This window comes from Anas platyrhynchos, chromosome 3 (genome assembly GCF_047663525.1).
Source record: "Anas platyrhynchos isolate ZD024472 breed Pekin duck chromosome 3, IASCAAS_PekinDuck_T2T, whole genome shotgun sequence".
NCBI lineage: Eukaryota > Metazoa > Chordata > Aves > Anseriformes > Anatidae > Anas > Anas platyrhynchos.
This window is the reverse complement of record NC_092589.1, coordinates 62,610,545-62,636,907: the sequence shown is the minus strand read 5'-3', so window position 1 is coordinate 62,636,907 and position 26,363 is coordinate 62,610,545. Positions and strand designations below refer to the sequence as shown.

The window sequence follows — 26,363 nt, the reverse complement described above, 5'->3', positions numbered from 1 at the left end:
CGGGGAGGTTTGGGGTTCTGCCCTTTCACACCTGTACCACTCCCTTCTTTTGGGAGGAGAGACCAATCGCAATGTGTTGCTTCTAGAAATGTCCCCCATGGATGAATCCTTCCTGTCGCTTTTGTGCAGGTGTCAGACATGCCCAAATACATGTTTGCAAGACTTGTCCTTTCAGCAATGACTTCATAACCTGCAGATGTCAAGAACCAAGACAAAATAATACAGAACACGCCAGGTTGAATGTGGTTAACTAAGTTGCTTTTAGTTTATTAATTTTACCCATATACATAGTTGGTTTTGAAAACACCATGTGAGGAGCCAGGACAAAGTGTAACAAAATGGTATGTGAAAAGATTTCAATATGCAACGTGATGGTGTATCTACTGTGTTTTATATATACTTTACATTGAAAACCAAATAAACCACAGTTCTCAGAGGAAGTACACATTTTATTTTGAACTAGCGAATTTAGTTTATTAATATGTAAAAAAATAAATCTACAATAGCAACAGTGCAAACACGTCAGAACTTGCATGGCATACAGAACACAAATGAATAAAAATTATTGTACAAAGGGTCCGATGTTTCCTATGGTACTGGCTGTGATATGTACAAAGAACAACAGGGTGACGAATAAACTGCAACTTAAACAGGAAGATGAGCTGCATATTACTTGTTCTGTCTTGTATGGCCTCTCAATTTCAGGGGGTAAAGCCGTCATGCCCTGGAACTGCAATTAAAATAAAATAAAACAGTTTCATCATATACGATTAGAAATCTATTTTGCTCTCTAACTAGTTAGCAAATTGCATGAGAATCTGTTGTTAGCTTTGTATTGTGGTTGTGACTCTCACTGTGGAGACATCAAACTCAGTAAAAATATTAATATATTGCATGCCAAATGATCATTCAGTGTGCAGATCCATTGTTCTCAGCTTGGGAACAACTGCACACACTGGCATCCTCTCCTAAAAAGCAAGGCCAAGCTTTTGTTTGTTGATTTGTATGACCTTGTTTTGGTTTGTGGGACTGTTTGGTTGGTTTTGTCTTTGTTTTCATCCTTCTGGAAGGTGAAAATGGAAGATTACAGCATTACAGTGCTTTTGGTATATTGGATGACAATTGAAAGTGTTCATTGGTGCATACAAGGCTTATACTTGCATGTAGAATCCAGTTAATTGTGCACACATGTTCCACAGAATGGTTGAGGCTGGAAGGCAGCTGTGGAGCTGATATGGTCCAACCCCCCTGCTGAAGCAGGGCCACCTAGAGTAGTGTCATATTTCTATATATTGAGCATTTTTATGCTTCCTTTAGAATTCAGTACAGTTTTTATGGAGGTTGCATACCTCCATACCAAAGCCTCTCCTGGCTTTGACATGAAATGAGAGAGATTGTGGTACACCACTTAGTTATGCATTTCCAAATGTACTCCCTACTTGCATGGTTTAATTCTTGAATTAAAGGAAACACTGACAGGTTTATGTTGAACAAAAGAAGTTCTGTGAAAAGTGAGCCCCTGGGCACAAGCATTTTTGAAAGTTTGAATGGCCACCTGTACAGTATGTGCTTGTTTTTCCATGTTGCAATTATTCTTCACAGCAGAAAAAAATAATCTAAATGTGGATTTATTCTTAGAAAACACAACACAAAGCTAAAACTGATCAGGAAGCCATCCCTTCAGCAGGATGAAGATCTTATCAAATTAATTCCTCCACTTCAAGTTTTTCCTTCTTGTAACAACTAACTGATTGTTTGGACATTCAGGTTAAATCTGTTCTTGATTTTGATGAGGATGGCCAATTACACATAACATTACTAATAAGAGAAAGAAAAGGAAAGAGTCCTAATCATATCATTGAAGAATATGCCCAAGTTACTTGAAATAGGAAACTGGTGATAAAAAGGAAGAACTAAGAACTCCTATTTCCAGTTAATTCATTCTTTGAATATGTTCTTTAAGCCATAAGTATTGTTCTTTCATCCTGTAAGATAAAGGGGAACACCATTTTCCAGAAGAAAAAAAAAAAAAAAAAGCTTAAAAAATAGATGCCTATCCCCTTCTGATAAAATTTCCATGTGTTTTCCATCTTCTTAACTTGTCCTCTGACAAATAATCAGTGAAAGAGCAGCTAAGTGGTTGCTACCGGTCAGCAGTTGCAAAGGTCAGGAAGCTTAACCAAAAACAGTGAATAGTCATATGTATTATCATCACATGTAGTCAATCACATGTAGTCAATGAGTACTTTTCACAGAAGGTCTGTAGTGTCTACTGACATTTAGAATAAATAATAACCTACTGGGTAATTATTTTTATCTTACATTTTCTAATCTAGAAGTTAAAATCTTCCAAAGGTGCACAAGAAAGAGAGACAGTGTCAATGCACTTTTTTGGTCCACTACTATAGACATCTCTAAGACACAAGATCAACAGAAAAGTGAGAGATACTGGAAGACTGTTCATGTAGCTCTATGTGGTTTAAGAGTTAAGATGGCAGATTCTTGAGGCTTCCTTATGCAGTCAATATGCTTTCCCCTACAAAGTGATTCAGAGAAGAAATCCAGGAATTTCAAATCCTCCATTGCAAGGCACTAACATAAGACCCTGCCAATAGAGGGAGCCAATGGAAACTAGCTTTCTAACTTTGATACATACGGTTGCTCTTTCATCTGAGTCCTAGACACTGTGGAAAAGTCCATATTCCTATCACTCAACCCAAATCCTGATCAAAACTCCAGCTTTTCTATTCTTTTTAAACAGTTATAGAACTTGAGTTATGTGAAAGCATTGATAAAACATTCTCATCATTCGTTACTGCAGGTCTTCAATGGCCATGTAAAGAGTCTGAAGTATTTATTCATATTCAATCAAGCATGGTTAACCCCATTTGTTTCATGGCATTTTAGCCTTCTCCTTTTTAACACTTAGAAAAATTGATAGGAAAAGACTTACCGACCATTCTGCATTGTCTGTTTTTGAACATCTCACATTTACTGGTAGTTTAAGCACAAGCTCATTATAGGAGAGACCCTCTGATCTGGACCACTTGAACTTGTTCATTGCATCCATAAATGACAGATTTTTATATTGCTTAGGACTCTTGATAATAAAAGGCCAAGTCCTGAAGAAAAATAAATACAAAGAATTAATAATAATAATAATAATAATAATAATAATAAAGATATATGACATCAAGTTGGAACTGATAAGGAAAAGCTTTTGGAGAATTCACTCACAAAAACAAAGGCACTATTAATATGCATGTATATACATAATTCATATTCTTACCTAAATTCTCTGCTAGTGAAAACTGACACAGTGTCACTGACATTAACAGGCCTATGAAAGTTTGTCATCAGTTTAGAACTTGCCACCAGATGCTTTTAAAAATTAAGGATTTTAAGTTAAGGAATACATTGCTGTTCTCATCTACAAACTGAATACACAGGCTATCCAAAACAGAACTTCTATTGTAACCTCACCCCTGGAGAAAAAAAAAAAAAAAAAAAAAGGTCACACTTTCTACTAAGCTTGACAGACTGTTGTAAAGAAATGTTTGCCATTAGGAAGCTGCTTCCAGATTGCTCTGCCAAGCTGTGGTCATAACTCAGATAACAAGTCAAACTTCATCCTAGCACCAGGGTGCTAGGTTGGCAACAGTGACAAAAGATCAAATGACATCCAGTGTTCTGGATGTTGTCTTTTGGCACTTCACAGTGCTCTGCCCACAAGGGAACTTTTGGCAAGGGTTGGGATAGAGACCTGCTGCACTGCTGTAAGAGGGCTGAGAATTCACCAACATTTGGCAAACCTCTTCCTGAACAAGTGGGGTCAGTCCCTTTCACCATGCCCATCCTGAGATATGGGAAGGGAAGGAATGTCTTTGTCTTTCATTTAGTAGAGAAAACTCAAATATAATAATGAAGATTTTTTTTAAGGTAAAGAAAACCTTTTCTATTTTTCTTCCTTTATCTTGTCTCTGCTGGAAATAATGGAAAACAGCATGGTGAGTGTGGAAAGTTTTTAAGAACAGAAAGTTATGTAAACTTTGTGAAAAAAAAAAAAAAATAAAGTGGCTAAAACTTTATCTAACTAACCTAATTATTAGGTTAAAAACACGCTGAAGTACATGTTACCTTTTTTAAAACTCACAGACCCGTGTTATCTTGCAGTATGTTGTCTTCCATTTGCTTTGGTTAAAGGGTTGCCCATGCCAAAGTTCAGCTCTGCTCAATATATAGGCACGGAGGACATAATTTTAATCAGACACCTATTTTACACTATTGTAGCCCAATCACTTTAATCTTAACTCCTCATGATTTATACCACTCTCTGGGCCACCAGGCTGAAGAAGAAAAGGAGTTTTAAAGTGAGCCACCAGTGCCTTGATCCTGCCTCCAGCTGCCTTTATGTGTAAGTCAAGAGCGACTTTAAAACAGTCAGTGAAGCAATTCCAGTGTAAAACTGACACAAGAGAGATGAGTATCAGGTCACATATCCTTAGGCTGACAGAGTTTAATGAAACAAGAATTGTGGATTAGGTCATAAATACTAGAGGCATTAATAATCTCTTCTTCTAATTACTCTTCCATTTGCAGCAGACAGTCTGCATACTTACTCTATTCAAAACATCTTTAGTTCCCCAGGCCAAATGTGCATTTTTTTCTTAAGTACAGTTATCATGAATGAGCACTCAAGAGAGCATACAATTGTTAGAATATTTTCTTTCTAACCTCAGAAAGACTCTTTTAGCTAGGACTGATTTAGAAACTGTGTTCTCCCTATATTAAAAGGGACTGTAAGTAGAAATATCATTAAAACTGAAGTAGACATTGACTGCATTCTGACTCTTCAGTCTTGGGTGTAAACTTCAAAACTAAGACCAGTAAGCCTGTACATCAGATTACTTTGCAGTAAGAGTTTTATACTTATTTTTATGTATTTCATTCATTTGCAAACTGTCCCTTTCAGACTGTTCCCATGCTATGTTTGCAATCACTTCCACTGCTGATCCTCTACTGAGATGCTTTCATTTTGGGCATTGTAAGGAACATTTAATATCTGAAAAAATATGCTTTTCATTGATTTTTATATCTTCACACACATATATCATGTTCATAGTAGACTTCTTCCCATCTCCTACAAAACCCCAATTTTTTGTTAGATTCTGGAAATCACAATTGCTCATAGTGAGCAATATCATTGTGCAGGTCAACCTAGTGAAATGAAAAGGGCAGAAATGTTAGATCCAATGATTCAGTGCGAGACATGTTTTTGCCTACGCCTTCGTGATGAAGGTCAGCAAGAGTTCTGCTGACTTAATGAATAAATTGCTGCACCTGATGTAACCTTCCTCCCTGTGCTACACCCTCTGCAAACTCACAGGCCAGCAGCCAGATGCCAGCTGAATTGCATGGACCTTCATGATGTTTATTAGAGATCCAGAGTTGCCTGAACGGTAACAGCACCCTTCCACCCACACCACTCACATATTGAACCCACATATTGAACATTTGTGGCCCACTGAAGTAGTCAGAACCTACAACAGAATGATATTCCCCCTTTCAAGCTGAGCAGCAGGCCAATATTCAGCATTTTGTGGGTTATTTCTGTAAGGAATTAAAACTGATGATAGAACTAGGGGGGTGTATTTCTAACAGTCCTTTTTACCTCTCAAAAATGTGCAGTGACCTGCTTCCCTGAAAAGCAGAAATCAAAGTCTCAGAAGACAATGTGTTTGCACAGAAGTGCCAATTTCTGCAGTCAACAGCTAACCAAAATACTCTTCTTCCTCTTGGCTAGATTCCTACTACTTATTTTCCATTTTTCTCTACTTACTTTGTATATTGTCTTCTGACATGTTATTCTTCTAGAGCTCCATCTCCCCATCATGGTGCTTAATCTACTATCTTTTACTACGACTGATTTAATATTCTCTCATCCCCTCCATTTTTTTTTTCTAATTTACAACTTCTTCCCATTTTGTGCGTTCTTGTCAGTGTCACTTAAACAGATGTCACTGAGTTCCAGATGTGAGAAACAGTTTTAGTATCAATTCTTCTCTTGGTTGCATTGATCAGCTGCAGCAGAATTAATGACAACAGATCTACACAGACTAATTCAACTCTCGAGGTCCCAAAGTCCTAATTTTTCAAAATTATCTATATATCCTTTATTTCTGTAACTGAAACACTGATATGTTTTGATAAACTGATACATTTGAAACACTGATATGACATTGATACCATTGATACAATTTTTTATTTTTTTTTATGGTTATTGGTGGGGTAGCTGCTGTAAGAAAATATATTTCTTTAACTGAAGAAATAACTTTTCAATTAAAAAAAAAAGACAAAATAATAAAACAATTTGGCAGGAGAAATAAGTAGTTGCACAGGTTATTCACCAAAATGAGGTGGCATGAGGGATCTGCAACACATTGCACTATCAGAAAGAAATAAGGACTGTATAGAAATGACCCTGTAAGACTACAGATTAAAGTAACAGAGATAGAGGTGCTGAATTCATAAACGTTTTACTTGCCTGACTGGTCTATAGATTTCCTTAACACCAATGAACTGGAGTTGCTCCATGATGTCTGGAATACTTGCACACCGTGTGAGGTTGATTCGTGGGTAATAGAGCAGATATGACAGGCACATTTCATTCCTGGTGCTCAGACCACCCTGAAAATGGGATTTTTCTTTTAATCAAGATAGCATTAGAATTCCACAGATAGAAACACTGATTAGTATTTATATGTTAATGAAATATGTATCAGGAAGGCCAATTCAACAGGTTTACCTTTCACATTAGGTTATTAAAGAAAAAGAAGTTTTTGCATAATTAATTAAAAAATACACTGCAAGCTCAAACAACAGCTCCAGAGCTTAAAAAATGTCAGAAGGAACACCTATCAATAAAATAAGCCTCCAGTTTTGTTGAAGAGTATGATCTGAGAAGTTCAGATTTACTTTTGGTTGTTTCCATGGTCCTTATATGTACCATGTTTCAGAAAGATGTCTTCAAAATGGAGCAGATTTAGGAAAAATCTAGTAAGATAATTAGTCTTTTTAAAAGGAAATCAAATGAGCTTTGCCTAGCAAAATGGAGGAAGGGATGTAATATGTTTTTACATAGACTACATATTTTGATAAAGAGTGAGAAAGAAAAAGAGTTGTGTTATATAGTTATATAGTTATATTATATAGTTATGTTTTTTATATTTATATAGTTATATTTTATCTAGTAAAACAGATTTGTGGGACTGTTCCCACAGATCTCATAATTTCATGAACCAAGGCACAAGAGCTAGTGTAATCACCACACAGAAAAATAGGACTACCTGGACTTGACCCTGAAGTATGATAGGATTGAATAATTAAACTCCAACTGCTTGCTTTTCACTAGTAAATATCAGTAACAAACAGAAAGCAACTGATTTAATTCTGCACAAGGACACAAGGATCAGCAAACTCTTTGCATGCATTTTGAGGTAATCTGTTTAACTGAAATTGTTAAAACTCCATGCCAGGCTTTCTGAAATTATCTTTTCCTATCAGCATTCCAACCTATGTACCTTCAGAAATATTTATTTCACTGCCTTGCTACATGCTGTTATGCATCAATTTGTGAAGTGTCATATCAATTAAAATTACACTATTCAGTTAACTTACCCCCCAAAAGTAAGCTAAGACCACAGACCACAGATTTACTATAGGACACCTTTTTGAAGAACAGGGAAGCACACTAGTGTACTTCAACATACACATTTTTTTAAATATATTTCATTGTCTCTATGCATAATTCACTCAATTATACAGCTGGCTCAACAAAAACTGAAAGGACTTGATTCTCTATATTTGTACAAAATGCGTAGTATACAGATAAATAAAAGCAATGGGTGAACAATTGGCTGACTGGGTGGGCTTAAAGGGTTATAGTAAATGGGGTTACATCAGGCTGGTGTAACTAGTAACTAGCGGGGTTCTCCAAGGCTCCAGTTTGAGGCCAGATCTCTTTATTGCCTTTGTAAATGACTTGGGTGCAGGATTTGAAGGTACATGTATACTGAGTACGTTTACAGATGACACTAAATTGGGAGGAGCTGATGACTTTATTGAGTGTAGAGAGGCATTGCAGAGAGATGTTGACAAATTAGAGAGCTGGGCAATCACCAACAACATGAAGTTTAACAAGAGAAAGTGCCAGATTCTGCACCTGGGAAGGGGCAACACTGGCTATATGTACAGTCTGAGGAATGAGAGGCTGGAGACCAGCCCCATAGAAAGGGAGGTTTTGGTCACTGGCAAGTTGAATCTGAGTCACCAGTGTGTCCTGGTTGCCAAAAGGGCCAACCATGTTGTGGGGCGCATCAGGCACAGCATTGCTAGCCAGATGAAGGGAGTGATTGACCTGCTCTGGTAAAGCCTTACCTCAAGTACTCTGTGCAGTTTTGGGCACCACAATGTAAGAAGGATATAATAATATTAGAATGTTTCCAAAGGAGGGCTACAAAGATGGTGAAGGGTCTAGAGGGGAAGACATACATGTATGAGGAGCAGCTGAGGTCCCTTGTCTTGTTCAGCCCAGAGCATAGCAGGCTGAGGGAAGCTGCGGCCTGCAGCTCCCTCACGAGGGGAGCAGAGGGGCAGGCGCTGAGCTCTGCTCTCTGGGGACAGCGACAGGACCTGAGGGAATGGCATGGAGCTGGGACAGGGGAGGGTCAGGCTGGGGGTTAGGGAAGTATTTGGACAATGCTCTCAGACTGTCGTGGTTCTGCTTGAGTGGGCAGCCGAGCTCCACCACAGCCGCTCTCTCACTCCCCCTCCTCAAAGAGGAATGGGGAGAAAATATGTGAAAAGGGCTCAAAGGTTGAGATAAGGACGAGAAAATCACGCAGTAATTATTGTAATGGGCAAAACAGACTCTGCATAGGGAGATAGTAAGATTTATTGCTTATTACTAACAAGCTAGAGAAGTGAGAAACGAAAGAAACCAAAAGCACCTTCCCCCCCCATCCACCCTCTTCCACCTCCTCCCCTCGAGCGGCGCGGGGGAACGGGAGAATGGGGGTTATGGTCAGTCTACAGCACTTCTTCTCTGCCACTCCTTCTCGGTCACTCTCGTCCCCTGTGCTGTGGGGTCACACCCACGGGATGCAGTCCTTGATGAACTGATCCGGCGTGGGCTTCCCACAGGCAGCAGCTCTTCCAGAACTGCTCCAGATATGGGTCAGTACCACAGGGTCCATCCCTCAGGAGAAAACTGCTCCAACCTGGCTCCCCCACGGGCAGCAGCTCCTGCCAGATCACCTGCTCCTGCGTGGTCTCCTCTCCACAGGCTACAGGTCCGGCCCGGAATCTGCTCTGGCAGGGGTCTTCCACAGGCGGCAGCCTCCATCGGTGCAGGGCCACCTGCTCCACCGTGGTCTCCTCCACGGGCTGCAGCGTGGAACCCTGCTCCACCATGGTACTCCATGGGCTGCAGGGGGACATCCTGCTTCACCATGGTCCTCACCACAGGCCACAGGGGACTTCTGCTCCAGCGCCTGGAGCACCTCTCCCCCTCCTTCTGCACTGACCTTGGCACCTGCAAGGCAGTTCCTCACTCCTCTCACTCTCCCAGCTGCTGTGTGGCGCAGCGTTTTTTTCCCTGTCTTAAATATGCTCTCACAGAGGCGCAAAACAACATCGCTTATTGGCTTGGCTCGGGTCAACAGTGGGGCCCTTACCAAACATGGGGCAGCTTCTAGATCCTTCTCACAGAAACCACCCCTATGGCCCCCTGCTACCAAAACCTTGCCACGTAAACCCACTACAGACACATGGTCTGATTTTTGTGTGGTCTTGTGTGGAGCCAGGAGTTCAACACGATCCTTGTGGGTCCCTTCCAACTGAGGATATTCTGTGCTTCTATGTTTCTATTTTGCTTTTATTTATACACCTACTGCATATGCCTACATGCAACCTATGATTCAGCAAGAGCTATCCCTATGCTCTGGATGTCACAACCAACCAGGTCTTCCCTATTAAAGAGATCTCACCTCCTGGAGATTTGGATGCAGCCCCTCCTGAGGACAAGGGATCATTCCCTGGCAAAAGGCAGGTGCCTGCAGCTATGCCTGTCCCTACATGTAACAGGTTTGGCCTCACTCCCTGGTTTCGCAGTCAGCTGGCACAGTCCAGCTGCTGCAGTAGCTCCAAGCGCGCGCAGGTAGAGCACCCGTTTCTCCTGCCCTGCTCTGGGGATAGCAGCTGCCAAGGAGGGTCTTTGCAACTCCTTGCTAACATATGCAAAGTACTTATTTGAGCAGTTAGCTACTGGAAAACATGACTAACATACCACACCAAGGCTCACAGCTCCCAGCTGCCTCATCTTAGTCCTACTTTAGGCACAAATGGTCTGATCTTAGTCATGGCATAAGTGAAAATCAATATGTAAGAACTCGTAATTACAACTTCAGGGAAAGATGGGTAACAAGTTCATAAAATAATGCATTAGAATATGCACAATTTACATGTTAGTATATAATATGAAGAAATTGCTCCTTTTACTTCTGAAGTCTAATTTTTCAAGATCTTTTATGTTCTGGCCTGCTTATTTTTATAAACTAGACATATGAATGCAATATGCAAGAGATCACACTATGATCATAGTATTCCTTATGACTTAAAACGTTAGAAATGAAAGACAATACATAATTAAGTGCACACAAAGTAGCAAGAAAGCTCACACAGTTTAATAGTATCTTATGAAAAAGGTTCTGGTCCCCCAAAATGGTCACCTCGTCTTCTGTGTGCTTATTTTGATCCAATAAATTTTTTCTTACCCATGTCATGCGAATTCGGTCCACAGTACTGTAGTGACATTCTGTGATTAAATTATCCCCCTGAAATACAAGATTTAAGAAGTTCACATTTATGAAGTTTATGAGCAGTAGCTTAGGGTAACTATGGATGACAGCAAAAACTTAAAAGGATCAGAGCAGTTGATGTGAGTTTTTGAAAGAGCAAAGGATTAGGTAATTGGTCTATGCTAAAACTTTGCGATTAGCATTTATATTATCCCATATCCTCAGGGATCCCCCATGGATTTAAACAGAGCCTTATTAAGAGTACGATCTATTTTTTCAAACTGCAATGGAAGTGCTCAGTCAGAAGCCTATTTTCAGGAAAATTGTATATGTAGACAATGTATACAAATGAGTCCTGCTCCAAAACTCTTCCAGTGCTACTTTGGGTATCTCTCCCCAGGCTAATTTATCCTGCCAACTTCTATAGAATTACTTGCCAAATCAGGAAAATAAGGTTTTCCACATCACAATAACAACTATTTATCTGCCAAGCCTAGGAGAAGAGGAGTGGCAGGCAAAGACTTAGCTACACCAACAGATATGTATGGGAAAGGCTGAACACTTACCTTCTCAAGTACATGCAATTAACTTTTTGCTATCTTAACAAACAGATCTACAATGTTTTTAAATAAAAAGGTAATATCTTTGCTCCCAATCAAATATATATATCTCAAAATGACTATGATAATCAAATGGAAACAAAAACATTAAAGAACATAGACTTCAAAAATCTGACATTTTGGGGCAACTTCACGTGTCACAAGGATGCCAGAGGCTTATTTCCTCTGGTTCACTTTTGTGTACCACCACCTTCTGTTCATGTATTAATCTTCCCTGAAGAAATCAGATTACCCTTCAAAGGCTGAGAACTGCTCCTTCCCTTTTGGCTTTTCCACTGCCATATCAGTGACAGCACTAACTGTAGTCTGGGCTACCACAAGAAGGTGTATCAGCCTTGTACCAGCTAAATGAAGACTGAGATTTCCGAAGGAGCGTGAACAGGCACATCTTCACCAGCTCCCCACAGGAAGATGCTTATTGGCACCAGGGAGGACTCTGGCTCTCCTAGTATAAGGAGCTGCAGAATATTCACTAAAAGTTGGGCTTTTTTTGCAAGATTACATCTTTTGGGTCCAAATTCAGAAGAGGATACGAGTACACAAAGAAAACAAAGAAGATGGACTGCGCAGATGAAAGAAGGATACACTATGTTGAAAAGCTATCAGGAAAGAGTAACAAGAACTTTGATGAAAATTTTTAATATTATTATTAGTCTTATTAGTTAATTGATTAAACTGTGGTCAGAATTATACCAGAATGATGCATGAAGAGTTTTGCTGGTAATTTTGCATAAGATGAAAACAATTAAAGGGCACAAAAAAGACATTTCAGAGGAAAAAAAAATCCAGCTTCTACTCTATCTGTCTTTTTTTAAGTTGCTGATACTATCAAATACCTCATTTTGTCTTTTTGCTGTCTACTCCCTTTTGTTCTTGAATTTTAAGAGGCCCTCCTCTATAATCTGCATGGATATTCCTAAAAGTATTATAGGCTTTCTCTGTAAACCTGTCATCTTCTGCCAGCCCTCTTCCTAAACCCTTCAACATTTCTTTCCTGGAGGAGGTAACACCAGTTTGTCTTTGAAGTCCCCGTGGAGTACTAGCAGTTGGACTTCAAAGAGTAAATTCTGCACCTGAACATCCAGATTTTGCTGTAGGAATTAAAGTTAACTTTTTTTTTTTTTTTTTTTTTCCTTCAACGACAAGTGTCAAAGTTTCTTAGTGTGGGAGAAGAGACATAAGAGAGGAAGGGACTTGAAGAGAAGCCTGGAAGATCAAACCACAGGGCTCCTGACTATACATGAAGTTCAGCCATTCCAATGGTCTTTCCAGCTCACATCATAAACAAAATGCAGTTGTGTGATATTTTCCATTTACCAATACCATTAGGTAATGGACTTGTTCACATGCACCAGGACAAGCACATCGCCATCTGCATTGCTGGTCAGATCTGGAGCAACCAGCTCTTTGCACTACTTAGCTTTCTGTCATCAAGCCAAAGCTTCAAAAACAGATGCCAGCTGGAACAAGAGATGGGTGAATAATTTTTAAATGAGTGACTCATCCAAAAATATATAGAGAAAGACTCCTTTCATGAAATGCCCATGAATAGCTACAGGTTTAACTTAATGCTTTATAATATAAATATAGTTTGTTGTTGTTGTTTTTTTAAGTATATTACAAGTAAATGTTAGGTACATGATCTCTCAAACAACTTCAGGGAAAACATTAAGAGTGTCATACTGGCAAGATGGTTCTTTCTTCTTCCAGATACTGAAACTCCTGGAAGTTGAAGTCAAACTCATCATCATATGCAAGCAGCTTCTGCTCCTCGCCGTTGCGAAAGTGGCGCATCCGGATAGCTCTGCCAGCAAGATGAGCATGAAGAAGTACTGCAAACACGTGAATCCCACTAGGTCTCTCAGCACCTAGAGCCTGGCCAGGGGAAACCAACAACATCAGTGTGCTTAGATGCAATGTAATGTAATGCAGAGTGAAGATATATTAATAAATGCATTGCATGTTCTGTCAGTTTATGACAAAGTACAGTCTAGAGGAAAAGCAAATCAGAATGTGAAATTAAGGTTTTATATATTAAAATCTTACTGTGATTTTTATTTTTATTTTTTGCTTCTTTTTAATAAAAACATATTTTAATTCCTAGTCCACACAGTTTTTATGAAAATCAACTGGACTGCCAGTAATTAACAATACATTAAGACTTTTCATAGAATTATCATCATAGGATCATAGAATGGCTTGGGTTGGAAGAGACCTTGAAGATCACCTAGATCCAACCCCCCTGCCATGGGCAGGGATGCCACCAGCTAGATCAGGTTGCCAAGGGCCTAATCTAACCTGTTCTTGAACACCTCCAGGGATGGGGTATCTACAGCCTCCCTGGGTAACCTCTTCCAGTGCCTCATCCCCCTCTGAGTGAAGAATTTCCTCCTAACCTCTAATCTAAATCTCCCCTCTTTTAATTTAAAACCATTCCCTCTCGTTCTGTCATTATCTGATTAAGCAAAGAATCTCTCTTTTTATAAGTCCCCTGTAAGTGCTGAAAAGCTGCATTGAGGTCACCCTGAAGCCTTCACTTCTGTAGGCTGAACAGCCCCAGATCTCTCAGCCTTTCTTCATAGGAGAGACACTCCAGACCCTTGATCATCTTTGTGGCCCTCCTCTGGACCCATTCTAACAGTCCCACATCCTTCTTGTGCTGTCAGCTCCAGACCTGGATGCAGCGCTGCAAGTGGGGCCTCACCAGGGCAGAGTAGAGGGGGACGATCACCTCCCTCAGCCTGCTAGACACTCCTTTTTAAATGCAGCCCAGGATGCAGTTGGCCTTCTGAGCTGCAAGCACACGCTGCTGGCTCATGTCAAGCTTTTTGTCCACCAGAACCCTCAAGTTCTTCTCTGCAGGGCTGCTCTCAATGACTTCTCCACCCAGTCTGTGCTCATGTCTGGGATTGCCCCGACCCAGGTGCAGCACCTTGCACTTGGACTTGTCGAACCTCATTAGATTCGCATGGATCAACTTCTCAAGCTTGTTCAGGTCCCTTTGGAGGGGTATATACCATAATTTTATAGGTCTTATATTAAAATCTCAGCATTACTTTAGTGTTACTGACCAATACTGCTGAATGTGGATGTTTATTTAAAAAAAAAATAAATAAATCTATGTAGCTATGAATGACATCAATATTGTGCCAATTTAAATTAAGAGGTTTTAATTACAGTATCCCCCCTTCCCATCTTCAAGTCAACAGACAGTGAAGTGTTGTAGGTTTATATCTGAGACCTTTTTTCCTGGTCCAAAACATTTTAAAATCAGTAAATCTGACATCACTTCCATTCCGATTGAGAACTACAGAGCCAAACTTTGGATATACTGAACACTTCTTCTTTAGAGCCCAAACTAGAAATAGACTGTTATTGCAATAGCTTTCAAGTGTAAGGTCAGAAACCTCACAATAATAGATTACCTCAGTGTTTTTAAGCTGAAATATGCTACAATAATACGTAACATTTAACACCACTAAGAACAAAACTAAATTCCATACATATTTTGCCCCTTCAATCCACATCATGCAAAGCAGACATTTACCCAACCTTTCTCTAAAAATGACAAAGTATCCAAGAATCTCTGGTTTCAAACAACATTTCCATTATCTACAGAGAAATTTAAGCTATCTTAATGAAACCTTGTGTTTAACAAATGCATAATTTTGTACTTTGGGCCATGCAACAAAAACAGATCAAGTCTTTAGTTTATGCTGTTGATCTAAGAACACTTTTCAGGCTTTCACTTCACTATTAGGAGCCTTTTGCATGTGCATAGATCTTAATTACTCTCTCTCAACATTTCTTTTAGGTTAGTGATCCCTTTGCCTTGGAAAACAATGCATGTTTATATATTGAATACAGAATTAAATCATCGCAAACACAGTATCATTCAGTATTACTTGTGTCAGAAAAGCAACCTCAATACCGAGCATCCAAAATACCCAGATCCAAAAAGATTCAAAATTCTATAGAACAGCATGTAGCAGATGCCTTTGCTCATGTCTTTAACCGGCAACCATCAGTCTTCCCAAAACGATAGAGACTGTCCTAAACTATTTCTAAGCATGAAAACCACTGGTGTCAGGCAGGAGACATACCTCTTCCAGACATTCCAATGTGCAGTGACCCTCTGACACAAATTCAGGCATGCCTGGTGGGATATTGTGGAATAGACTGACCCAAAGACCAGCTTCAATAACCCCTGCATCGTATTTCCTTAAATCTGGAGTGTAAAATAGCCTCAGACCAGAGTTATCTATCAAGCCTGCAACAAAAGAACACAGTCAGCCATGGCTGTAAATCAGAATTAAAAATTATAAAAACGCAATCATTTTGCATTTTTCAAGGCTTGTCCTAAGTTTTTTACATGAAAATTGAGGAATCAACCTCAATAACCTGGAAATGAGTCAAACCATATGCAGGAAGCAATAAATAGGGAAAGCCCACAGGAGGGTTGTTAAAGATGGTATGTTGATATCTGCACTGTTCAGACACAAATGAAAAATATGTGCTGCTCGTAGTCCCTTCTGTTAAGTTACCTAACATGGATGTCAGAGAAAAGAAAGAAGATCACAGGCATAGAAAACAATACAAGGAAATAATAAGACCTCAAAAGGTGCCATGTATGATTTTAAAATAAAATATTTAAAGCACAACTTAAAATTGTATTTTTGTGTGTGTTTTTTTGTTGTTGTTGTTGTTGTTTTTTCTTTCAACTTTTGGAGCTGTGTATTATATTCTGCTTGTGAATTTATTTATTCCTTTACCTCGAGCCCTAATATTAATCATATTTTTTCTTTTAGATTGCCTGTCACATTACAGCATGCCTCAGATGACCAAATGCATCCCTTTCACAATCTCCCCAATTAAGAGTATCAACTAAACATATGAAAAATAACTTCCTAAATCACAAACTTGAAGATAATAACAGCACTTTGAGTAAAGAAGGCAAGAGAACTACACTGGCTTTTAATCCTGCCCTCAAGGACTTCTCTTGATTTCAAAAGTAGTTTGAAGAACCAAAGCCTGCTGTAAGAAGGTTGAGCTTTTAAAAGTGAAATAATATGAATCTACTTCATTCATCTAAATGCCATATGCGTTTGTTTGTATATCTACTCAGAATTTGTGCCTCCATCCACTCACTGATTATAAATATTTATCTTGTATTAGCCATTTTTATGAGGCAAGATATAAGCAAAAACAAAGATTAATTTGTATTGCACAAGCCTTGAATTCTGTGTTAGCTCATCTGTTAACTTCCTGTTTGCTGCTCCTTTTCAAATTTCAGCTTTGAAAATCAAAAATGCAAAAACATTGCCAAGTATCTCAGAGAGGTAAGAGGCTTCCTCTATTAGTCTTTTAAAAAAACAAACAGACATAACAATGGTTGAAACCAAATTTTCCATCAGTATGAAATCAGCAGGCTCTTTTAAGATAAGCAAATGAGAGAGGGACAGTGGAGGCACTAAATTACTCCTTCCCAGTAGTACCTAAGACAGAGTAGCATGTAAGTATTACAGAACAAACAATATGAGCTAAGCACAACCAATTTCAAGTGGTAGGGAACTACAAGACAATCTGCAGTATACAAATCATATTTCAGCTGATATACACTGTTCCACAACATCTCAATTTTAATTCATTTTGGAATCTGCACTCATTCCCTTTCTGAAGCTATCTGTAATCTCGTCAACTTGGATTTTTGTGGTATTCCCCCTTCAAGCAGACTGCTAATATCTAAATGCCAGAAATTGTTATGATATCTAAGAGTTTTTGTTAAACAAAACCATAAGGGGTCATCTTTCAAATTAAAGGGGATGTAAACGACTTCAAAAGAGGAAACATTCAAAAACAGACAAGCTAGAAGCAATTTTTGAGTCTAACCAGGAGCCAGAACTGACTATGAAGCTGAGTCACTTAGGCAAACATTGCCCCAGATGCAGAGGTGATCCTGATGGCTTAACTGCAAGACCCAAGCTGGGAAAACACAGACCCCAGAATGGGAAAAGAAAAGTGACCTGGTGGCAGGATGGGTGGGAGGACTCACACACCCTACCTGCACCAAAGCAGCAGGAGCACCTGAGTCCTCTCCCTACTTCTCCTATCACAATCTAATACCATGTGTTTTGTCAGGGAGAAGAGAAACACCATGCAGATCACAGACACCCTGCTCTGCCTATCCTCTCTGAACTTTCCCAGGTCTTTGGTGAGACCCTGTGTTCACCTGGGGCTGTCCCAACAAAAAGCAAATCTGTCCCCATTGCTTATGAAGGAAACAAAATGTTTCTGATTCCCAGATTTTGCGTGTGTCACTTAAACTAAATAAAAATCATATAGCACATTAAAATAAAATATTAAAATAAAATAGTGAATTTAGGGACAGAGACTCATTTGGATACAAATTTTCTGTATGTGACATGTCAGGCTTTCAGGTAGTACTTAGTGGAAAAGTGTGTAGCATCAAGGATGCAAACAAAGATTGCTGTATCACATAAGAACATGCATGCTGAAGGGTGAGTGGCTGTCATTAAATAAAACAGTTTTAAGCAAGTTCATTTCTGACATCACAAAGAGAAGGAATAACAGTAAGATGGAATGTCCCAAACGACACTAAGGATTTTATTTAAATACATAGGAATGTAAAAAAGGACCACTACACTGCGCTGCAGTGGATTTTACCCAGTTCATCTGTACTAGTAATCAGAATATCCTCAGACATAGCAGCTCAACAGATTTTTGTTAAAAAACAAAAAAAAATTACTAATCTTTTCAAAAGTCAGCCTTGAAGTATCCTAGATTTTGGGGGGCTCCCCAGTTTCACACAAAAACTTATTTTTTTTTTCTTCTAGGTATCAATACATTTTAGAATGAAAATTAAAAAAATAACATTATAAAAGAGAAGCTTATCAATTAAGATAAACTGGTTTTACCTAATGAATCCTGAGTTTTCATTTCACTTTCAGAAATTACCCACAGTTTAGCTAGATGTCTTTAAAAGAATACTTTAAAAATAAGTAAAAGGCACATTCCCTGTGATGCTATCTAGCACTTTGGGTGATGTACTGCTATTTCTCAATCTGAATAATGAGACTTCTGGATCTCTGATCTGGATTTCAGAGCAAAAGCAAAGCACAGAGAGAGAGATAACATGAAGAATGTTGTGATAAAAGGTGTATTCACCTGGTCCACAACTCCTTGTATCTCTGAGTCTCCCACTGTCTTCAGGCTAAGACAGTGTGAAGTTTTTCTCACTTCAGCGCAATGAGAAAAACTCTGGGAACCAGGAACTACTGAGCAGGGGGAAATAGCCTCAGCTTTGCATCTCTTCTGTTTGCGGTCTGATGCAATGAGAAACTCTTGTGTCTAGTACATTTTTCAATCTTGCATGTTTTAAAGAGTCTGAGGGTACAAACCTTCTGTGTATGATGGATTGTCGTAGTGCACCTCCATAAGAACAAACTGAGGGTCAGCTGCTGTGCCGATGGATAAGCCAACGTGGGGAGGGTAGGTGAAGCCCTGGAAATAAACACTTGCACATTAATCTAAGGAACTTTTCCTATAATTGAAAGCTTTTGTGTGTCTGTGTGTGTATGTGTGTTAGTTTTTTAAATAAATACAATTACCAATACAATCATCATCATAATTAAATTTACAAATGTGACTTTCTGAACATGGAATTTTGGCATACTATATTTATTAACACTGCATGCACTAAATAACTGTGCCAGTATAAATTATTACATCTTGTGCTTTCCAAAAGATAAAGCCCTGAGCAACCCAGTCTGACCTCATGGCTTACCCTCCTTGAAGCAGGAGGCAGGACTAAAGACTTCCCGAGGTCTCTTTCAACCCGCATTATCCTGTGATCTTATGATTTTTTTAACCTTTATTTATTGCTTGAGTAGAAAATGAAAATGCCATTTTATATGTATAAACACTGCATCATCAAGCAGTTAGTTTGACAATAAAATCCTTATGAAAAAGTGAATCTATAGTTTAAACGTTTCTAGTTTACAAAAGCAGTAATTTCCAAGGAATACTGAGGTTGTTTGCAACTAGATTGTTTTTCCTGCATAAATCACTGCATTCTAAGCAAAATGATTTCAACAATAAAAATGTTCTTAATGGCTACATTTACATTAGGAAGCCATGTGATGAAAAAGAAATTTATCTGTACAGTGTAACAGCTTGTGCCGGACCCTCTGTCCTCAGACTATTTTCTTTGGACAAGCTCTACTCAGACCCTACGCACTGTATCCCATTTGTTGCTGGGAGGTGCTGGGTTCAACCCCAAACATTCAATTTAACTTGAAGTTAAGGAGAAAAAAAAAAAAAAAAAAGAGTTAAGTGGGAATAACAGGGATAACTGGGATATTTGCTTCAGAAGCTCGCTCCTGATTCAATGCAAAATACCAGAAAATACCAGTATCTTATAAATGAACTCGTTTTATAAATGAACTCATACATGTATAACATATTCACTTTGGGGGGAATGAATCTGTATTACACAGATACTATGTTTGAGATCCCAGCTTTCCAATGCTTGATGGACATTAATGAATTAATCTCAGAATATAGTAGAAAGTATTACCACCTCCATGCTACATAAAGGTAAACTGAAGCACTGTGAGTACTCCAGTAAACCTGAATGTAACCCTCTCTGTACATCTTTAACAGGACCATCCTTACAAAAGCCTTCACAGAGTTTGTGAGATGATAACTTATTTATATGAGTGTTTTTTTAATTTCACTTAGTTTAAGAAAGTTGAAAGTACAAATACTAGGTCAGAGCATAGCTGATGGCAAAAATGCACAAAGCATACATCAGGGATAATGCTCATAGTGGATTAAGCTTCTTTTGATGGGTAGCTACATGGGTAGCAGATCCAGCTTCCTCACACTGCAGCACTCAAAGACAGTTTTTGGACTGCTGGCTGGCTAGTGAAGCTTCCAAAAACTGTCATCCACCCAATCCCTCTCTTTGCCTGCACCAGGTTTGAGTGGGCATGCAGCGAAACAAGGGGGTAAAGAAGGATTGGGATGCTTCTTTTGGCAGTAGTTCTGCCTTATGTCAGCTGAAAGCATTAACTGCAGCTTAAATTAGCATATGAAATAAAGTGAAAACACAGCCTGGGGTTAACATGGCATCAGAGACCTTGTTTTCAGTAGATATGCCCCATTGCCACAAGCAAAGTGGTCCTTGTGCCGGTTCTGCACCAAAACACAATCACTCCTACACTGAAATGATGTATTTTAGGGCTGGGAATGAAATTTCAGAATGATTTGCCTGAATGAGGGAAGGTCCTGCTCAGGCACAAAAGGACATAGACGTATGTCTGACTTCAGTTGGAAAGTCTTGGATGCAGTCACCTACAGAGTACTTTTCATTCTGTCATGCTCCACAGATAACAGACATTAGTCCTCTCTGGAAGCAGTGCATTTTCTTATCAGATGGGCAAGCTGATATGGTGACAGATTTCCATGTTCCCAAGCAATCTTTTTCTGCCTAAAGCATCAACTCTCTGTAGTATTTTCATTATTTTTAGCTTGTCACTCAAGACATTCATTGCATTTATCACTTAGAAGGCCAACAAGAAGTTGAAGACAATGGTGAATCCATTTAAGGATTGTGCTTGTTTACCCATAAAAATAAAAAAGATTAAGAATTCACTAACATGCTGGAAGGAAGCTTTATTATGATATACACCCTCCTGATGCCCCATTGATGAACCATGCTAGACAGCCATTCATCCTACCTCTCCTCCAATGGCCCAAGCAAAAATGACTGTCTCACATGTGAAGAAAGAATCTGGCATGTTGGGATGGTAACACTCATGTCCGTAGTCCAGCACGCTGTCATTCAAGTTGCTGCTGCACTGATACAGCAGGATATGGTGCACCAGGTTCTCATGGCCCTTCTGGATCAACGGCTCAACCTGTCAATGTTAAAATGAAAAATAAAAGGAAAGAAAACACATCTCAAATATGACTGTTTCAATGTGGGTATGCAGATGGAACAGCAAATTATAAGGTGCACTTTTACTGAAAGAGAAGGTTTGATATTCAGTTGTAACTAGGTTGAGATGATACTTCAACATTCTGCAACTCCAAGCATTAAAAACATTTTTAGGTGCATCAATAGAGAACAGGAAGAAAAATCTGTGTCTTGACTAAACCTATGTTGCCATCTGTCTTGTTCTCCCTTCTCTCACCCCAGTCTTGAACTGTCACTTGTCTTTCTCCCTGACCAGTCCTGTTTAGCTGCATTCCAGCATGAATGGGATATAAACCAGCTGTATGTCTGCTCAGCTAAACCAGCTTGGTATCTGAACTACTCAGGACATTTCATCCCAGTCTCTGTCTCTTTAGTACTGCTTTGAACTAGAGCTTCCCATAAAATCTGTAAATCTAGGGAGAGCCTGGAGGTATAACCCCACATTCCTCAGCAGGTCAAGATGGACTTCCCAATTTTTTAGACATCTATGAAAAATTAGACCTAATTTACAGCCTGTTCAGTTGTAAAGACTGTTCAGTTGTTAACATCAAGCCATTCCACAGAGGTCAGGTGCTAGAAGGTTCTCAGGGGTGCAGGAGTGCTCACAGTGTAATGTGACCACTGAACATCAGGGTAGCCTAAAATTTCATTCCAATATAACAGTGTTAACTCTCTCTTTGGATGGACAACGTTAAATTATCTCCATCAGAGATGACATCTGGGCAAACATGAGTACTTCTAAAAAAAAATTATTTTGCTTTTCAGAAACATCATATTCCACAAAATATCAGCACATAGAAAACAATATTAAAATGAAAAGAGTTTCTCCCTTGTTTTGCATTCAAAGATTGAATGCAAATCCATGCCTGGCATATCTGTCTTTAAGTTGAATAACATACACATTCTCTGTATATTCACAAGAAAGGTTAAGTTTTAGCAATACAGCACTTATGTGGAGAGCCATGCAGTATTGCATTTTACTATTGTTAGGAAAACAAAGTTTTTAAAGAGGGAAAAAATTCATATACACGTACATCCTAACGTTGCATCTATTTGTTTTGCAAGCACATGAACCCTGGGTACCAGAGCACCAGAGCAGGGTAATAAAGAATAGTTTATTACCTTATTAAAATATTTTCAGCACAATATCGTCACCAGAAATTCATCTCTGAACTTTCTTCAAACCACTGAACCAATTACAAAAGGCGAAGGGCAGGAAGAAGTGACTAGAGCCTGTTCATAACAAGACCACCCTCAGTGATATAAATCTGCAAAATATCATTGAAGTCAGGCTCTTGGGGAGTCCAGCTGCTGCTGAGTACCTGCAAGTCTGTCCAAGAAGTGCACAACCCAAACCCACCCACTTCACTGTGCTTAGAAATCAATGGAAGGATGGCAATTTGCACAGACATACCAAAGGTTTGTTCTGATGGCTAAACTGAAATGCTTCACAAGGGATATTCTGTACTGCTTTCAGTAATCCCTGTTTTGGTTAGCATTACCATCATCATGAATTACTCTACTATGAAAATAAAGGTATTTTTGAAAAGGTGCAAAGAGTCATTTCACCAATCCGAAAAGAATTCTTATCCAAATATATCAGGCTGACTGACGATTCAGAAATCCATTTCAGCTTGATGTTGCTTCCTCCTCTGCTCCTTCATATAAATGTACATCTATCCAAATGCTGCAGAATTGTATCATGGTGGCTTATAGATGAAAAAGCAGTATATGTCTTGGGAATTTAGAAATTCCACATAGTGTGTGGGTTACTCGGATGATGGTTATGGGAATATTATGGGAATATTATCTCTGTATCTACCAAGAAAAAAGAATATTTTTGTCCAAAGAGATGATTGATAGTTCTGCCTACTGCTACAGGATCCCAGCACCTACTGTGCTTACAATCACTACTGCAAAACCAGCTTTCCCTCAGAACAATGGGACATCACACAGAATCACAGAATTTCTAGGTTGGAAGAGACCTCAAGATCATCGAGTCCAACCTCTAACCTAACACTAACAGTCCCCACTAAACCATATCCCTAAGCTCTACATCTAAACGTCTTTTGAAGACTTCCAGGGATGGTGACTCCACCACCTCCCTGGGCAGCCTGTTCCAATGCCTCACAACCCTTTCAGTAAAGAAGCTCTTCCTAACATCTAACCTAAAACTCCCCTGGCGCAACTTTAGCCCGTTCCCCCTCGTCCTGTCACCAGGCACGTGGGAGAACAGGCCAACCCCCACCTCTCTACAGCCTCCTTTAAGGTATCTGTAGAGAGCAAATTAGAACCAAAATTAGAAACTCACATCCTGTCATCAGTTTCTTAGTGTCAGATACCTAAACAAAAACAGCACTTCAGAAAGTAGTTTTGTTCAGCTTTCTTTAGTGAAGAAAAACAAAAACAAACAAACAAACAACAACAACAACAAAACAACCTTGAGCATCTTTCCAGCGTATCTTGTAGGACTTCTCATATCCTTCACATGCACCAAGAAATAATGAAAAGCAGCAGTGAACTTAAGACATCTCACACATTTTAATTACAACTTGGTTACAGAACTACCACCCTTCTCTCCTTCCTTTTCAACAAAATACAGAAAAGAGGAAAAAAAAAAAAAAAACTACTAGGAGTGGGTTAAAAATCTTTTAACAAAATTTTAGGAAAATCAAAATCTCATGATCACAAATTGTTCATTACCCAGTAATGTAGGAAAATATTTTACTGGCCAGCTCCCTAAGGCTCTCTCAGCATCATTTCTGACTGAAATGAGAAAGAAAGAGGAGCAGCCCCCCTTGACACACTGGGTTCCCTTTCTCTGATTCAGTGAGTAGCTAACTATACTTACTTAGTGGAATCACTTCAGCAGAAAATAAAATCAGAAACTTTTATTTGACCCTTTATTCTAGTGATTAACTGAAGCAGGGATTTAAACATTCCAATTCTACATCCCAGGTGAGTGCTGTCCTAGTTACTCAACTGTTCGTCATTGTAGCTTATAGAGTGAGGAGGTTGTTTCAGCTGCCTCTCTCTTCCTCTCACTTTTCACAAAGAGCATCTGTGCAGCTTAATTTGCTTCAAGCAGAAAAGAAATTACAAAACCTCTTTTTTTTTTTTTTTTCTTTTTTCTCCCCAATAAACAGAATTCTTGTTTTCTGGCCAGTCTTATAAAACAATGATGAACAACGACCAAGTTCCTCAAAAATGAGGCCAAATCTAGCAAATCACTAATGCATTTAAATGTGCACATAAGTAGTCCCAAGTGTAAAATCAGTTGCTAGAGCAGGTATCTACAATTAAATATCTAATACCAGGGTGGCCTGGTTTCCAGAGCACTTGCAGTCCCAATGAATGATAACACAATTTCTGCACTCATCTCTTACAAGGTTATTCTTCTATGAACAGCTCTATATCAGTCTCGATCCCTAATTATAGGCATTAATTCATAAAATGTGAATTGTTAAGTGCATTCATTCAGAGTTTCCAATTATTTGAATTTTTAATCTTTTTTTGGGGGGAAAGGGGGAAGGGTGAGAGGGGGAGGGTAGTCTTTAATCCACAAACCACAGAACTGAAAGCTTAGCTAAGGTCTAAGTTTGCGGATCTCCAGTCACAATAATGGTGGGCCAACACTGAAAAGTCAATATGGCTGTCTTGTGCATTTGTCTTGGGAAATAATTCAACTTTTAGAATAATTATGAAAAGATAGTAATTTACTATGCTCAATTAGGGCATGAAGAAAAATAAAGAAAAGGTGATAAAAGTAGGCATACTATATAATAGTTAATAAACACTGCAGACCGTTAATTTTTGCTGTGATTCTTATACACAGGCTTGCATAGTTTGTACTTGTAAAGTAAGGGGACACTCAAATGTCACTTTCAGCCACCAATATCTGAGAATTTTAGAATAGGTTGTAGTGAAAATGGGAGTCAGCCTTTCACTTTCAGTAATTATGAGGAAAATTGTGACTTCAAAAAGTTGTTCCTTTCTCTTTCCTTGCTAATTCCTACTCACCTCATTTTAGCCAAAGGAGTAAAGAAAGAGGCTGAAAAGAGATTCAAAGGAAATATACATATAATTACATAAAACATCCAATTCTGCATTTTACCTCATTCTTTGAGGCACCTTCACTGTTGCTGCAATGCAAAGAAGAACCAGCTGTCAGGGTTCATCTGTTTGCCATGTCAGGAATAAGCCAGAAGAGATACTGCACTACTGGGGAACCTCAGTGACTTCCTCGCCTGCAGGCAAAGTGCATTTTCTGCTTGACATTTCATAACAGCCAGGGGCTTGGAGAACAAAAGCCCTATGTCCACTCTGCATCAAATTGCCGAAAGCATTTGGAACTGGGAAAAAATAAATGGATGCACACGAAGTACCCTCCCCTGCTTTTCACAAAACCTGCAAAAAGAAGCTGCTGTTTTATTATTCATGATGGCTTACTTTTTGCATCCTCTCTACCTTTCCTGAAAGCGTGGGTGAAACGTCTTGCTAAATGAGCACACTGACATACATGAACTAATCTGACTTTCATTAAAAAGGTAAAAAACAATAGATGTACTATAATCCCATGCCACATCAAATTATAGTTCCAAAGAAAGAGGTATGTAAAATAAGCATAATCGAAAATAAAGACAATGCCTTTTGCAACCAGAAGTACAGGTTATGGTTATGGTGTTTGATTAGCATTATCTGTACTGATGGGGCATGTTGAGAGGTGTCAAAGTGTCCTTTTCATCATTACTGTCTCTCTTAGCACTTCTCAAAATATTGACTTTCAAAATATATAAAAATAACAAATTTTCAATTTAAGTTAAAATAGAAAAGACTTGCTTCCCACCTGTTACTTTAACAGAAGCCCTATTTTAGTCAGCAGGTTTA

The 26,363-nt window shown here is 38.9% G+C and overlaps 1 protein-coding gene across 1 annotated transcript in view; it reads right to left on the bottom strand.

The window, feature by feature from the left end:
• Positions 1–428: 428 nt before the first annotated feature.
• MOXD1 (monooxygenase DBH like 1) overlaps positions 429–26,363 on the bottom strand; it is a 54,993-nt gene continuing 29,058 nt past the window's right edge. The window contains exons 5-12 of the mRNA XM_038177315.2: positions 21,238–21,417; positions 18,895–18,997; positions 15,580–15,746; positions 13,160–13,351; positions 10,833–10,892; positions 6,545–6,687; positions 2,954–3,122; positions 429–730 (exon numbers count right to left, since the gene is read on the bottom strand). Of these exons, the coding sequence (XP_038033243.1) occupies positions 563–730; positions 2,954–3,122; positions 6,545–6,687; positions 10,833–10,892; positions 13,160–13,351; positions 15,580–15,746; positions 18,895–18,997; positions 21,238–21,417 (1,182 nt within the window). The 3' untranslated portion in view covers positions 429–562. The remainder of the gene's footprint in view (positions 731–2,953; positions 3,123–6,544; positions 6,688–10,832; positions 10,893–13,159; positions 13,352–15,579; positions 15,747–18,894; positions 18,998–21,237; positions 21,418–26,363) is intronic.